Here is a 16,951-nt window from a genome sequence, read left to right as displayed (position 1 = left end):
GTTTGTTCTACCAGTCATTTTTCCCCCCACTGTGTTTCTGTTATGCAAATTGGTATCATTGGACCTTCTGTGAGTGAATCCTCTTCAAAAGGCACCTCATTTTCCTCAGATTCTTATCGTGAGCAAACAAAATTAATTAAAAATACATCCCCTGCAAGCTTTCACTCTGTGTGGGATATATCAGCATGCTCTAAACTCACAGAAAGCTCCTTTTCTCCCAGTGAATTTCCCATTCTCTGGAATCCCCCAGGGTGAGGGGGCACGGAGGGCAGCATCCCCCCAGGGGCACAGGGCACAAGCATCCCTGCAGAGCTTCATCTCTGCCCAGGGCTGAACTCTCACCTCACCAGGTCGATGGGCTGGTATTTATAAAACACTCCGTAGCTCGCCCACTCCTCACACAGGAGCTGGAAGACAGAAAGGCACGAGAAAGGTGAGAGCTAAAGCATGCCCGGGTTCTGCCTTGGCCCTGCAGGCCCCGCAGGCCTCACCAGGCTGGGGTTTCGGCCCACATCCTGCCAACACACCAGCCTGAATTAAACATTAAAAGTAAATGTGATGGTTTGGCATGCTCCAACAGAGAGATGGATTCCAGCATGTTGAAAGGCTCTTCAGCAGCTGGACTGAGGGACACCTACAGTAGAGACAGGGACAGCAGTGCTGGATTTGTGATCCGCAGGCCCAGCCACCCTCGGGGGGAAGAGCCTTCTGCCATCCAAGCTCAACCTCCCCTGACACAACCTCAGACCATCTCACTATAATTCAGCATCCAGCAAGAGGTACTGGGCTGAGGTGCCTCAAAGACTGCATTCAAAATTCTTCTTCAGCTTTAAACTGCAAGAAGCCAACGATTTCCACTCTTCCTTTTTGTCAGGATGTGGGCCAAGGAAAACAATGATCCCCGTTACTGATTTGCAAAACTGAATGCCTCACAAAAATAGGTTCCTCTGAGACCTTCAACTTATCCTCTGTTTTGTAAAATACATAAATAGTGCTTCTCAAACCTCACTCTCATCCCTCATTCAATTCAGCCAACAGAGTGAACAAGAAATGAAACTCAATGGGGAACAAAGACTGAAACCAGTACCAGTACAGGGAGGGCAACAGGATGAATCTTGTTCCTTGACCAAACAGGATGTTATTCCCTGAACTCCAGGCTATTTTATCATGGGAAACTTGACAGATGTCAAACTTCTACATGTCTCCAGTGAAATGCAGCAAAAAGAAAAGGGCAGAGCAGAGCCTGGCCACTGCCCATGCCCATTCCTCCTGCTCACACTTGATCACAGACCATGTTCCTACAGCAATTTTGGAACTCTCCTGCCAAACCATTAACGGAGAATTTCCAAGCTGAACTGCTGTACTTATACAAATGGCTTGACTCATTAAAAAAACCCAAAAAACCAACAAAGCAACTTCTTAGCTTTTACAGAAATATGATGTCAAAAATGTAAATGGGATGTAGGTTTTCCCCTCTGCAACCCAAAATCATTAATCATTATTAATTTCCTTACAACAGTAAGGGTAGGAACTGAAACTTAACAGCAGGCCTTTGTGCAACAGCAACATTCTTGCAAATTTTATTTTTATTCTGCTTTAAGTTTCCTTCAACCACATTTTCCAAAGGTTTAAGGCCAACTGCCTATGTCTGGGAAGCAATGACTGGGGACACCTCAACACTCACATACCGCATTAGCTACGCCCCTTCCTTCTATATATATTTTTTAAAATTTAATCTTTAAAACTAAGTTTATGCTGGAAAATAAATTCCTTTTCTGTGATCCAAGCTGGTCAGCCATATCAGGAAAACACTAAGCTGAGAAGATTTTGCATCAGTGCCATGTTTTAGTTTTGTGCAACTTGAAACCAGATTTGTGCCTAAAGTACAAATGTATTATCTCATTTATCCTGACATTTATCAGCCTGATATTCAAAGCACAGCTTCAAAGACATGATTAGAGGAGATCAGCACACTAGACCTAAATATTTACTTCATTTCTAGGCCTAAAATCTTTAATTTTCTTGTTAAAAAAGGCACAGGCCTGGCCTAGTGCAGGATAAGATTAAAGAAAGCTTCAAGAAACCAGAAGAGACATGCCAAAACACACCAAAAGATTATTTGATGGAACTGAAAGTCAAAAGCCAAGGTAAACACTTCCAAACACTCAATGAACCTGTGAAATTAGTGAATTTGTGAGCTTTGAGATGTTAGTAATGCAGAACATAATCTGGACACTTTCAGAAAACATGGACTTTCATTCTATTTTTAGTTGAGTGATGTGTTGCTTAATAATGAAAAGACAGATGTGTGGTATTTTTACCACAAATCAATAGAGGGAGGGAAATAACATTCACTGTCTTTTGATGAGCCATTTGCACCTGAAGGACAAACACACTGTCAATTTTTGGAACCTATTTTTATGTATAAAGCCTGAAGGTCTTTAAATCTGCTTTTCCTATGACATGAATATTCAGAGCATTTCTTTGGAGAAAAAAAAAAAAAATTATGAAGCATACAGGAAAGGCAAAGTTTCAGGACTGAAACCCCAGCATATACAACACCCAAATTTAGTCGCTCCTCTGGAGAGAACTGGTTGTCACCTCTCCACTTCAGTTTTTGTCTGATGCACAGACAAAAGCCACCCTTCTTTGGGGAAGCGTGATGGGGAGGATGAAATCACTGAGCTCTGAATTTAAGAAATCAGTATTTCCACAAAGGGTGAAAAACTTGGTCTTTTGTTCATACTTCCTTACTATAAAGTACTACCTCCTACTTTCTTAGGAAAAGTACTTCCTTAGGATAATTTCTACTTGCTTTATCACAGTGAACAAATGTTTTTCACTATACAGACAATAAAACCACAATTTAAGCATTAACTTCAGCAAAAAGTGATGCCATGCCTCAGTGTATACCCACAGGACTGCTTCTGGCTGCAGAGCACACATTAAAACATTGTTGAAGACCTCTTATTCCTAAAAAATATTCAATATTTTTCTTTCCCAATCACTTTCACGCTTATGTGCATAAAGTGCCACTGCCTCCCACTCCTCCAATTCTGATCCTCATGCCACGGAATGAAGCAGGATTTATGCCCAATACAGATAGCAGAATATGACTGAGCATACTGTCATCAGAACTGGCCTGAAATGACATTATCTGAACATATGTCAATATTCTTACCAATGTGGCATGAAATGTGTCATTACTGAGCTGGGTACTTCATACATATCCACACTACTTTCCACATTTGGGCAAATTTAAAAGCTGCAAAGCACATTTTTTCTTAAACTGCTTGGCGTTTAGTGCCTTTTTGCAGCATTTTCTGTGGGATTTTGCAAAATCATCCAGATTCCTACAAGTGACTCTTCAGGCTGGGATTCTTGTGAATATGTTAAACACCCCTGTGCATCAACTTACTTTTCTGTCATTGGGCTCCACGTTTTCACCTTCATAGTCACCCTTTGAAGAGAAAGAAAATCTGCGTCATCCAGTGGCTTGTGCCAAGAACTGCTCTGATCCTGCATACCCACGTCTCCCACTCACTTAATGCATCAAAACCAGAAAAAGCAATCTGTAAAATAATGCTGTATTTTAGGAGCTCATTTGTCACGGCACACTTTGTCTTCTGTCATCGGGCACATTAGGAGAGAGCAATAGTGTCTGTCATGGGGGGAAAAAGAATGAATAAGTGATAAAGGTGGCCTAAAAATGTCCAGGGAAAGGATGTGGTATTGCCATGGTATTTGGGGTTCAGCTCAGTCCACTGGAAAGAGAAGGAACCAGCTGAGAGAGCTGCTCCCTCTCCAGACTCTCCAAACACTCAGACCTGATTAGATTTGAGGTTTTAATTTGGAGCTATTTTTTGAGCAAACTAAGACAATAAATAACTTCTATACAAGACTATCAGCAGCTGTCCAAAGATGTGAGGCTAGAACAGGAAGAGAAGTTTATTTAACCTTACCTTCTTGATTTCTACACAGCACTGCTATAGTTTGAGAGCCCTGACATGTATGACAAACATCAGGCAGACAAAGACGCTGCTCTGCTCTTGGGTGCTCCAAGATAAAGCTCTCACAGTCCCATGTAAAACCAGTGTGAGTGTGGGGAGCAGAAAACCAGGAAGACACACTTCAGCCTCAAATCCCAGGCCAGAAAACCAGCACTGGGCTCCACAGCCCTTGGGCACTCACACTCAGCTCAGACGTGAGCAGTGTGACAGCCAGTCCCTGTGACATCTGCCAAGCTTTTCTGCAGGCTAAGAGCGTGTGCTTGTCAGTTCTAGTTGCACCCTGAACCTCTAAATCAGGATACCAGCACCCAGCTTTGTGCACCTCTGACAGGATGGGGGCCCCTGGCTTGTCTTGAGTGCCACCAGCATTCCTGAGCTCTCAATGACCCTCTCGATGAGCACCACAGCTGAACACACTCTTGACGTCTCACTGAGCTGCTCAGAAGCAAATTTCATCAGCAGGAAGGTCTCCAGTCACATCCAGCCCATGGAATATGTGCCATCAGATCCTTGCTTATGGCTTTACGTGGTTGCACGGACACACAGCTACTGACACTTCCACATGGAGATGTGGCCAAGGGAACCAGCTACTTGGTGCCCTGGTAATAAATGTGTTTCCTGGCACTGGTGCCAGAGATCTTGGGGGCAGAAGGTCAGGAAACAACGGGAGAATTTCATTTACTAAAACACTGTAACAACTCTTCTAATGTTACATTCAAATTTATGATCATTGGGGGTAGAACTGAAGTGGGGAATTCCTTAAAAGTGAGCAGAGGGATGGAAACAACATGCAGAAGTTACTACACTCATGACACAAGTGAAAAGAGAGTCAGTCATGTTTGGGATGATGCCACCAACACGTCACACATGAGGGATTTCTTGGTGACAGACAGTAGATGTGTAAAATATATTGAGAGATCACTTACGTCATGCAGAGGATATGCAGCACTGTAAACTCCGTTGGCAAGCAGGCTGGTGATCCCTTGAAAAATAAAGACATAATAGTTATTTATAATTTCAAGGTTAGACAGCCTCACTTCATCATCCTTCCAGGAGATTTCCCTCAAAATAACAGCCATATGATCAGATAATGATTTTACTGCCATCTTATTCCTTTCCATGTAGTTTCATTTTTAATCATATAGGTTATTATACATGACTCATTTTATGAAATGGAAAACTGCAGAGAGCAAGAGGAAGTCATATATATTTGAGAATCAAGAATTAGAAGCCAATGACTTGGAATTAGTCATTAAAATAAATTACATTTTCTGAAAAGTCAGTTTGATTTAAGGGCAAGCCTGAAGATTTGAAAGTGTAGCAGAAGGCTGGATCACAAGGAGACTATGGCTGGAATTGATGGCACAGGGAAACCCACATCCACACACATCACCCACGCAAAGTTTTGAATTCAGGTTTCAGATTGATCAGAGAAATTGTAGGGAAAGCCTTTGCGAAGACCTTGGCGTAATACTTACCATATTTACCACATTTTCGTCTTTTATTTAAAAGGGCAGTTTCCTTCTTTCTTCCCTCTCCTTTCCCTGTTTACACAGCCGTTTATTAGTGACATGCATGAGGCCGAAGGCAATTAGTGCTTCATCTATTAAATGTCTGTGGCACAAGGGACTGGGAAGAGTCCTGCCTTTCCCAGGGGTGGTGTCACTCCTTAACTGGCCAGAGGAGGAGTTGGTGTGGAAGTTTGGAGGAGTGCTGCACCATCCCCAAAGGTGGCTGGACCTGGGCCTTTGGAGGGCTGTAGCTCATTAATTCCCTAATGTTCTTTCCTCCTTCAGCTGCTGGCTTTAATAGAGCTACTTCCAATTCTGTCAACCACGTCTGGAGGCATCACGCTGCCCATGAACACACATTTGGGGATGGAATGAACCAGTTTAGGGTGCTGAGTCAGAGCTAAGTCAAGCACTTGTCTTTGTGCAGGGTAAGGGTGATTAATGCCAACTGAAAAAAAAAATACATATAAATCTGGCCACTGGCATTGGGGAGGATTTGAAAAGACTTTAAAAAGAAAAGAAAAATGAGGTGTTCTGGTGAGCTCCATGCTGCCCGACAGCTCATGACTAAAAGTGTGGGACTGGGTGTGAAGGAACAGTGACTATGAACCAGGAACCAGCTCACTGTAGAGTAATTTTTGATTGCTCTTGAAATGAGGATTGTTCAAGTTCATTAACATTTTCGAGATACTAATCACCTGCTGGAGGAGCAGCTCCAGGAGTGGTCAGTATCTTGCAGATACTGATATTAATTTTCAAAGCCCTATTTAAGATTATACAAGTCTATGAATTGTCTGCAAATGTTTCCACACTCCTGGCAGAAACAACTGGTGAGCAGATAAATGATTTTTCTAGGGTTGTGAGAAGAGCTACATAGTCCCCTTCTACTACAGATCTGGATTTTAAAGTGAAGCCAGATTCACATTTTCATAAAATTTTCCCAGTAAATAACAAAGGCTGCAGTGTTCCCCTGGGCAGCTGTTTTTTTCCTGCTGGGCAGTGGTGCTGCAGCATTATCTGTGTTTGTTTAAATCTGTTTGCCACCTCTGCTGGGTTGTAACCCAGCATTCCAGCACTGGAACACAAAGCAGCTGATTGAGTTATGCTGGGCTGGCCTGGTGGCATTTTTATTAGCAATATTGTGTTGCCTTGCCAGTCTCAGGGAGAAGGACTATCCAGGAATCCTAACACTCTACTATACATGAGTGTCTTCCCTATTCAACTAATCTCTGCTGTGCTTCCCATTGACTGGACTAAAAAAAAAAAAGAAAAAAAAAAAAGGAAAAAGGAAAAAAAAAATCAACTGAGAAACCAACTCCAAGGCAAGAATTCAAACTGAGCTGTGTGACCTTCCCCTTTCAAGAGTCCAAAGATGTAACTTCCAGTGAAAATGATCCAGCACCAGACTCAAAAAGGTCTCGAAAGTCACAGAATAATTTGAAATTCCCATGCTACAGAGGACAGCACTTCTGTTAATACTGGCTGGACACCAAATTTTAGTGTATATTAGGAGTCAACAATTGTGCATTGTATGTTGTTACTTCAACACAAAAGTCAAAGCATGGAAATAATTTGTGGTGTAATTGTTCTTCTATTATTTGATGTCTTTCTAAGCAGCTGATGGGTCAATATTGAACAGAACTACCTGTAATTCAAGTTCCTATTGTTGTATTTAACTTCTTGTAGGCAAATACATGCCATAACAGATTTCAACAGTTACCAAACATTTTCTTCCATGTTTACGCACTTTTCTCACTTTGTTTGGGAATTCACCCTTCCACCTTATTTGTTTGGATTTACCATTAACTATTTGTTAACTTGGGTCCCACAGTCAAGTGTGTATCTATGTATCATGTATAAAATAAAGAATATAACAGCTGAGCAGGATCAGCTGCCAAGAAATCTTTTAGGTGGCCCGATTTGCAATTCATCTTTATTATGAGTTTAATTCTTACAGCACAAGCCCTAGGGCTGAAATCCCAAAACTCTTGGTCGTGGTAGTACAAACTTCATGTCCCCTGACTTGCAGCACTTGCTCTGAGGTGCCCAGTTCCAGTGCAAGCCTTGGCCCCTGGCTGCTCCAGGGGGCTCATCTCAGTTCCACTCAGGACAGTCACCAGTCAAGACCATTCCCCTCAAGTCACTGGAAAACCATCCTACTATGAAATGTGGGGCTCCTGCTTGAATGAAATGGGCCAAGCCACAGATTTTCACTGCAAGTACTGGATTTCACAGAAATACCCTCAATCCATTTAGGGTGTATAGAACACAGAGCACATCTCATCTGCTGGTTTATGTCACCATCCATCCTAAGTCACATCTGCAGGGGCTACATGCTCACTTACCATTTAACTTAATCTATAAATTCACATTTGACAAAATGTCAAACAGCTGCATAAATTGAATCGGATTTCCAAATAAAACAATTACATCCACATACATCGAATTAGAGAGCGGGGGAAAAACCTAAACTCCACAGCCATTTACAACATATGATTATTTTCAATACCTGAAAAAGATATTGATCTTAAAGCTAAATAAAGTTCCTTACCCATGCTATATTTTGCTTTGGTACACGTCGTTCTTTTCAATATTTCATAAACCTACAGAAGCCAAAGAAAAGACAGGGTTACTTCAGACACCGCCAGTGAAAAGCACAATCTTTTTGTGTACAGCTCAAATATTGGCCAAACCAAGATGTGGATGAAGTCATCACTCTTTAATAAAAGTCATGGTGTTCAGGAGAGCGGGGCTCAGAGCTCTCTGTGCTGTGTTTTCTGTACAGGAGAGAAAAGCTTAGGTAAATAGTCAGCTACCAGGAGAACTGATGGGGGCAAACAGGGTTACATCTACCCGTGGCACAACAGAAATGCAATTTTTGCTCATGTTAGCCATCGATTAGAGCTCAGGGGGGTTCTTTCACCTGGAGCAGCTCTTCCCTGGCCTCTGAGGGCACAGGCTGGCTCCATCCCAAGGAGCTGCTCTGGGCTCACGACGTGTACACAGCACGCAGCTGTTTATCAAACTGGACTAACACAGGCTGACCTTAACATCTCTGAGCCTGCCTGACCTCAGTGGCAAAACAGATGTATTTATTTTGGGATTTATTGCCCTTATTGTTGAGTAACCTTTGCACAGCTCAGCAGGCAGCCCACGAGGATCAGCTTTTGGCCATTCCTGTGCAGCAATACTCTCTGGCAGGGTGAGAAGGCAGCACAGGGAAACCTGGAGCAAAGGCACCTCCTGCCCACTGCCTGGCCTGTCAGTAGAGCTGGGGACAGTTTCCCAGCTCCTTAATCTGTGTGCTAACTTGACTCTTGCCCAATTCACTGGAGGAAGCAAGTGAGGGCATCCGGGGCAAGTCCCACAGCTCATCCCAAGTCTACATACAAGTCTGTCGTCTTGTAACCCCAGTGAATTAAAGGGCTGTCACAGAGAGATTTCCAGTTATATAATACATTTATTTTATTTTCTTTTTTAATAACTAAAAGGTCTTTGGCTTAGTTTCTATTCATCAAAGACTCATGGGTAGTGACTAGATTCCTGTTCATTTTGCAGTAGGTGGAAGGGTCAATATTTGCACTGTGGTTCAAAAATACATTTGAGAAAGGCAGGGGAGAACTTTAAGAAAGAAGAATACAAACAGCAATGCACACAGAATAAAATGATGTTGGGAAACATTCAATATGTTCTTCATTACTGGGTGATTTGCAGGGATTTCTCACAAAGCAGCACAGCACCAGCATTATTCTTATATGCCCAGTGTTCCTTCAGTTGTTTAAAAAACCCTTGTCCCTCCTTTTCCTCTCAGCCTCTGCTCTGAGCTCCTGCTTCAGTCCATTTTCCAGTAAGTCTTGCTCACTCTCTTGTTCCATGGAGCCATTTTGTCTTGCTGCCTTCCTCAGCCTGTCATCAATTTGAACTCTTCATTTGTTGAGTTCTTTGCACTTATAAGATTTTTTCCCTATACATCTGGACATATAAAAAAAGCCTACAAACAAAAGCCAGGCTTCCCCCCTCCTCCCCCAATCTCAAGTTAAATGCTTTATTTGCAAATAAACCAAATCAATATTTGTCTTTTTCTTCCCCATTTCTGTGCTCCTGCATCTGCCTCCCCTTGTCCAGCTCACCTCACCCCATAACCAGTGCTCACATTAAACTCCTGCTCTTCAGGCTGGTGGGGAACTACACTGTGGAATAAGCTGGGATTTCAGAGCAGGAAAGGGAAGTTGGATATCTTACACCCCTTATCACCACAGCAATGAAAGGCAGCTATGACTGGGATATAAGCTCTTTTGGAAACCACTTGGCATCCCAAAAGGCTGAAGTTAAATATAAGATAAAAGCATGCTGGCAGTCACATTCCAAGGCACCAGTTAGGAGCAGTGGAATGGAGCAAAGAGTCCCTGTTATCCTCTGAAATGTGCTGCGGCCAGGGCTGCTTGGCATGGCCCCTTCCAGCTGCCCTGGATGTCACACGAGCTGGCCTTTCAATTCCTCCTTTGGTGGCTATAAATGAGGCTATGCCTTCTTCTCCAGCTCTATTTTGTGTTTTGTAAGTCAGATAAAAGCCATCAACCTCAACACTTTCAATACCACCATTACAGAGAATTTTCCCCCCCTCAAAACTACAAATAATATTCCCTGTAAATACCTGGCTGTTTCATTGGAATTTGTCTCAGGGTATTTAGCGGCATTTTGCAAAAAGAACAATGTATAGTCACAAAAAGTTAAACCTCTCGTGGGTGCAGACAGCTGGTGGGCAGAATGAGTGGTAAAATCTAAACATTCCCAGCTGGTGATATCTCTACTAAGAAAATTACCCATGAACTAGAAAGAAGATCCAAATTATTTTCCAAAAGGCAGCAACGTGTTGGCATCAAACACTACTCAGCACTAAATCTGGAATCACTTCAGCACCTGATGGCACAGGAGATCCTTGGCATTTGGTTAAGAAAGATAAACTTGAACAGGCATTGCACTTAAGCTGTTAACACCACAACTGAGGCAATATCCACCATAAATTATTTATAGGCAGTACTTACTATAGTGCTTCTGGTTTTACTGTCGAAGAAGGAATCTTTGTCAGACAAATCAAATCTGTTAAAAGATTAGAAGGAAGCCCATTAGGTCAAAAAAAAAAAAAAAATTCAGTAATTTCCTGTTCTTGTTGACCCCTTCAATATTTTCATTTCTCCTGGGGATATCTCAGGGCTTAAATTAAAGAATAGCTTGTGGAAACCCTGTTAAAAAGCAAGTCCAACCCAACTCCCACAATTCCACAATTTAAAGAGGCTGCTTATACATTTCACTGGTTTTATGTCTCTATAGGTTTTTCAGAACAAAAGAGAGTGTTGACGTTCATTTAAGTTGAATCCCTGACCACTGCTAGCCTTGAATTTCCCCTCCTAATCTTTAATTTTCCCTGTGAGGCCTCTGTTTCCTTCCTCATCCAGCAGAGACACAGGTGCTGTTCCTGGAAAAGCCACCTGCAAACAGCTTGAGGTCCATCCATGTCTACCCTCAAGAGCATATTCTGGACCTTCCCTGAACCTCCAGGAATGCCCTACACGCAGCCAACACACAAAGACATTTCCTGCAAGCCCAAGGACAGGCCAAGATGTCACACACACTGCCTGGCCCGAGCCCATCAGTGCTCTGTATCTCTGGATGAAACACTCAAAGCCCTGGGGGTGCAGGGAAGAGATCCTGCCCTAGGACTGCTGTTTGTTCCAGCTGGCACATCCATAAACACAGCCTTCAAAGTGACTCCTCTGGGATGCTGGCCAGGGAAGAGCAGCAGCAGAGCAATCCAGGGCAGGAGAAGCTTTGGCTGGGCTCTACCTCGTGATTTTTTTCCCTTCACCCACATTTACAGCTGTTCTTGCTGATCTGGGATTGATGGCAAAGCCATCTCTGACTCCACAGCACTTCAAAGGCAAGGTCTGGTTGGCACTACCTGTATCAGCTGCCCACACCAGATATATTAATTTATTCTGAAATTTATCAACCCACATCTCTGGCTACAAGTTTTACTGAGCATTTTATTTAATGTGGAGAAGAGACTGTTATAAATCACATTAAAAATCCCCTTTTGACAGCCTAACAGGTGAAGTGTACAGTTATACAGCTGCACATTATGTGCCACAACAGCAGCTAAAACACACAGAGATTTCTCTGCAGAGATTCATTCCTCTACAGTGAGCCAAAAAAATCCCCCAAAAAGTAAATTTACTGCAAAATGGAAATATTGTTTACTGCAATGCCCACCAAAGTTCTGGTGCTCATGCTCCCATTCACTCTCTGGTGCCTGAGCTGCTGTTAGAGAGGCTGGAACCTGTGGATATTCAGGGAAGGCTTTCACTCACAAGTGCTGCTTCTCTCTGGAGAAGGGGTAGGAGAGGCGCTTCACCGTCTGAGGTTTGTGCTCTGCTACTTTGGGCTGGATGGGCTCCGTTATTTTTTGAATCACTGAATTAATCTTTTTCAGGAGGCCATGGGTCTGGTTGATCTGATACATCTGAGGGGGCAAAGACAAAAAAACCCAAACAGTGAAACTTCACTGTTTTTTGGTTATCCATAGGTCAGAGTGAACTGCGAGGAATCAACCAGCAATTAGATAAATATATCACAACAAACTATCGAGGAGTGAAGTTTACATTCTTGAAATCATCCAGAAAGAAAGGGATGGGAAAGTCAAACCAAGGGTTAGGGAACCACAGGATCACAAAAGACTCTTTAATATAATTGTGCTTCTGATTAAAATCCCTGGTAAGTGAGGCAATAATGGGGATTAATATGAAATCCAAACCAAAAGTGTGGTTTTAGTGTTGTAATAAATGATGCTGGGCTTGGAGACTGTCTCTGGCTCCATTATGGACTTCTTTGTGCAGTCTGGGACCTGCACTTAGTCTGTGTTTAAATATTAATCCATCTCTGAGCTGTGCTCATTGAGCAGGTAGCTATCTATCTATCCCAGGTGATTTAGAATTGATGAAAATACACTGTCATTCCTTTAATGATATTTCAAATATTCTGAAAGGTAATTTATTTTGTGGTTGAGCGGCCCCAGCTCCTGCAAACGTGTATGAATAGTCACTAAACCCAGCAAGACAAATTCCTAGCCTTGTGTTCAGTTTTAGCAGTCTTCAAGTGAGAAAAAAAATGTCCAAAAGTCACACAGAAGTTTCACCATCAACTGAAACCTCTTATTTTAAAACACACTGAGGATGAAATCACTCTCATCATGTACAGACAGTGGTACCAGCCAGAAAGTCTTAATTTCCATTCTTCCCTCCACTTTTTCCCTCTGCTGCCCCAAGCAAGTACATTTGTGACTTTCATTTCTGGTGCACTTCAGTTAATTGCTTTGAAAATGCTCGTGGAAAGAGAAGTCTGCATTTATAAGATGCTCTGAGAGGAACATATGTTTAAACTATGCCTTCATGAGGAAAACAAGAAAATCAAGACTCACCTTTTTTGTGGGCATCTTGAGCTTAAGGAATTCTGCCTCTCGACACAATACATTCCATGGTGCATGTATTTTTACAAATCCAATCCCATGGATTTTGGTCTTAAAAAAAAAAAAGAAAAAAAAGGCAGGGGAAAATGTTACTGATGAGAGGAAATTAAATACATTACCCCTTGTGATTCATACATATTTAAGGAACAAACAGTCCATTGGGGCCAACATGATAAATCTCATTTATTTGAGAGAGTTGGTTTCTAACAACAGGACAAACACTGAACACCTCACTGTGCTGAGCTGCTACAGAACATGACTCAAAAAATGCTATTGTCTCCCAGAGCAATTACCACAAGGTTAAACAGATAAAAACTGTTTGGGAAATATAAGCTAATGACTGTGGACACAAATATAGGCTGAGCCAGTTAAATTTGAAGCAGAGGCATCCAGCCAAAATGGTGTGATTTGGTGAGTGTGTTGTAATTGCTGGGGCTGAGAGAGTCCCTGCTGCTCACACCTCAGAGGAGCAGCCTCAGAATCAAAAGTGAGTATCTCCATTAAAGCATCATAGTTAGGAAAACCAGTAGGAAGAACTCCACAAAACAAAGCAAAAGGACGACAGAAGTTAATGGCAATATTAGTGGTTTGCCTGCAGCCCAGTAATTCTCTGAGCTGTGTTCTAGAGGGCTTGACATGGACGTTTGCCCCTGGCACTCCCACATACACTCATGTTTGCTCCCCCTGGAGCAGCCATTCCAAAGACACCGGACAAATGATACCCAACTAGGAGGCATTCAGCAAACAGAAGAGAAATGAACTTCAATTAATCTTTCTAACCCTGCTGCTGCACCAACTCAGTTATTACAATAACTAGCTTTCACACAGCTGTGTTCTCACTGGCTTTCTAGGAACTGGTTACTCAGAGGACCATGGACTGGTTTGGGTTGGAAGGGAGCTCAGGGGTCATTTAGTTCCATCACTCCTGCCATGGACAGGCCAGGCTGCCCCAAGCCCTGTCCAACCTGGCCTTGTTTTAATCAATTATTTGTGGACATCGAACCACTGACCACAGCTCTTTGTGTGTGACCATCCAGCCATTTCATTGAAGAGAGCTTAAGAGGTTTATTGAAACACCATCTGCTTAAGAAGCCTTTGCTCTTTTGGAATGCAGCTTTGTGGCTTGTCAGGCCCAAGTGATTGCAGATCTTTCCCCCTACATGGATGTGCTGGCTGTGGAAGCTGATGTAAATCCCCACATTTTGCTTTCATCTCTACACTTTCATCTCATGTGGTTTGGTGTTTTGCACTGAAAGGACAGGGTTCTCTCTCTTTTACTGTGTCCTGTCTTGACCCCTGAGCCCTTCTGCATCATTTGAAATCCTATTACATGTCATAGGTGGCACCTCCCATCTGGCAAAGGATTTCAATATCCATGACTTGGCACAGGCAAGCTCCCTCTGTGCTACAGGAACCTGCAAGCTGGACAGAAAGCAAGTCTGATTTTCACTGTTAGACAGAGAGGGGAAAGGTTTTGGGCTTTTCTTGCATTGAACCATGTTAAGTATATATATTACATATACATAATACCTAAAAGACATAAATGTCTGTAATTTGTGAGTAATAGGTGACAGATTTATTTTTTTGCAGTCTCTTCCCAGGTTGAAATGTTGATCTCAACTTTTAGATCCTGTAAATAAAACCAGCATAAATGCTTACCCTCTCTCAGGAGTCTGGGGCACATTGGTTGGGTCAGATAATTGTAGCAGCTTTCTTTGAAATTAATACTGCTGTGTCTATTTCTACTAATCACACACTGGCAGCACTTCACATACATCATTTTTTTACACAGTCTAATGGGCTTTTAATAGAATATCCTGTTTTCGGGGTGCAGGTGGAAGATGTTACAAGCTGTACTGTTCGTGTCTAAGAATGGAAAGAGCAAACTGTAACACAGACCCATGTGCTCCAGCAGGAGCGTGGACCAGAGCCTCCCGAACTAATTTAATTTTCCTCCAGCCTATATTGAGGAATAAAGATGACACTGCCTGTATCTGATTTTTTTTTCTCCCCTCATAGCTGGAATTACCAGAGGATCCAAACTACTGCATACTGTAAGCCCACCAAACTGGGATTAGTGTTCAGAGCAGTTTAAGCCTCACTTCCAGACAGCACAGCACAGCCATGTTGCAACGGTGCGTGTGCCACAAATCCTGGCCAAGAAAAGTCAGGAAGCTTCACCTCATCAGGGCATTTACAACACCATGGCACACTCCTGTACAGCCAGCTAAATCAGTGGGTCAGGATGGCACTGACTGCCAGAACTGCAATCAAATCCTGCAAGAGCTGAGCTTGTGCAACCTTGATCAGAGCCAGGCTCACAGGGACAGCTCAGCATCCCCCAGGACCTGGCCACCAGTCACCCTCTGTAACCCTTCTAAACAGATCCTTACATCTTCATCGCGTTCCAGCTCCAGCCCAGCCTCCACGAGGTTCCCCTCGTACTCCTCCCTGCGGAACCTCTTGTCGTCCTCGTGGTAATCCATGTGAGGCTCACTGTCCCCCATCTCCAGCTGCACTCCCTTCCCAGGGAGTGGCTGGTCCTGCCTGCTGCTTCGGACACTGGCATCATTCTGCTGAGGTCTCCTGGCCAGAGTCCTCCCGGCAGAGGACTTCTTGTAGTGGTAAACCAGGATGTAGTCCACCTTCCTCATGCCATCTCTGAAGTACAGCCCATATTTGCAGTCAGCATCTGGGTTTTTTGATAGGGAATTTAATAACTGTGTGTGGAGAGAAGGAGAGAGAAGAATAATGAATGCACAGCCCAACAAAGCACCAGACAGACCATCCTCTCCTCTCAAGGCTCCTTTTGCCTGGAGCACGCGATGCCCTCTCTCCAGACAGCCAGCAGATGGGAGGAGTCCCCCCATGCTACTTACTCCAAAAATTTTTGCAAGTTAACACCTTTAATTTTACTGATAGCCAGCTGGGGTTTTATTGGCCAGAAATAAATAGATTGCATGACTGGGGCTTAATCTAATCACCAGCACACTGGTTCATAAGTCAGCTACTAGCTGGGTTTGGTCTTCTCCTTTGGGGGTTAATCGCTGCTAAGATTGTCTGTCCTTTTCCACCCATGACATCTGCAATGCTGCAATTCTGACAAATAGATTAATACCGTGTGGAAACATTTCTCACTTCTCTTATCTATCATTGCAAGTCCATATCATCTGAGAAAGAGATCTTCTTAGATACAGACTGAAGGGAGCCAGCTGCTCCTGAGGCACAGCCAAAAACGCCATGGAAAGTAGCCAGGGAAGTGGGGTCACTGCTTATTGAGTTCACCACTTCTCTTTCCCACTTATAAAACCTATGTCACTATGCAATCTGATGGTGGCAATGGCTTTATTCCCAGCCCGGGTTAATGCTGGGTAAGTCTTGCAAGATACATGAAATGCACAACTCAAAACACAATTTAATTTCCAAGCCTTTATCTGAAAACTGCACAGGGCAACTGTAGAAACAAACAAATAAATAAACAAAAGGTACTAACAACTAATTTGTTTCTACTTTTATAACAGTTCTCATGCATAACTCACAATTCTACCCTTGGAGATTCACATAATATTAAAAAAAAAAAAAAAAGTAAGAAAATTCACTAGCAACTGGCACTTGTTTTCACAAAAAATACCCAACACAGAAATGGCTTTTCAGTGACCAGAGAGCTTTTCTGGCTTCTAAGTTCATAGAAGAATGTCCACCCTCCATGGAGGGAAAAGGAATTGTGCTCCAAAAGAGAGCAATTGGTCATCAGTTGCAAAATGCTAAAATCTATTTGGGATGTGCGCACCTGCTTATTCCATAAAACACTAAATCTAAGTTATTTTAGATAGCCTTTGCTATTTAGGATGTCATCCTTCTTTCCCATTTAACCTAAACCTTTTACACCAAGTTAATAAATATATAAT

At 42.8% G+C, this 16,951-nt stretch overlaps 1 protein-coding gene across 5 annotated transcripts in view; it reads right to left on the bottom strand.

Moving 5' to 3' along the window:
* ANO1 (anoctamin 1) overlaps positions 1 to 16,951 on the bottom strand; it is a 70,722-nt gene that overhangs the window by 21,922 nt on the left and 31,849 nt on the right. For all 5 annotated transcript variants that reach the window (XM_059848417.1, XM_059848418.1, XM_059848419.1 and 2 more), the window contains exons 3-11: positions 15,437 to 15,763; positions 12,996 to 13,094; positions 11,890 to 12,041; positions 10,567 to 10,621; positions 8,073 to 8,124; positions 5,489 to 5,554; positions 4,937 to 4,992; positions 3,419 to 3,460; positions 343 to 407 (exon numbers count right to left, since the gene is read on the bottom strand). In XM_059848417.1, coding sequence (XP_059704400.1) covers positions 343 to 407; positions 3,419 to 3,460; positions 4,937 to 4,992; positions 5,489 to 5,554; positions 8,073 to 8,124; positions 10,567 to 10,621; positions 11,890 to 12,041; positions 12,996 to 13,094; positions 15,437 to 15,763 — 914 coding nt within the window. The remainder of the gene's footprint in view (positions 1 to 342; positions 408 to 3,418; positions 3,461 to 4,936; positions 4,993 to 5,488; positions 5,555 to 8,072; positions 8,125 to 10,566; positions 10,622 to 11,889; positions 12,042 to 12,995; positions 13,095 to 15,436; positions 15,764 to 16,951) is intronic.

The sequence above is a fragment of the Haemorhous mexicanus genome, chromosome 6 (assembly GCF_027477595.1).
Source record: "Haemorhous mexicanus isolate bHaeMex1 chromosome 6, bHaeMex1.pri, whole genome shotgun sequence".
In the NCBI taxonomy this organism is placed as follows: Eukaryota; Metazoa; Chordata; class Aves; order Passeriformes; family Fringillidae; genus Haemorhous; species Haemorhous mexicanus.
The sequence above is the reverse complement of the archived record's forward strand: the minus strand, read 5'-3'. Positions and strand labels throughout refer to the sequence as shown.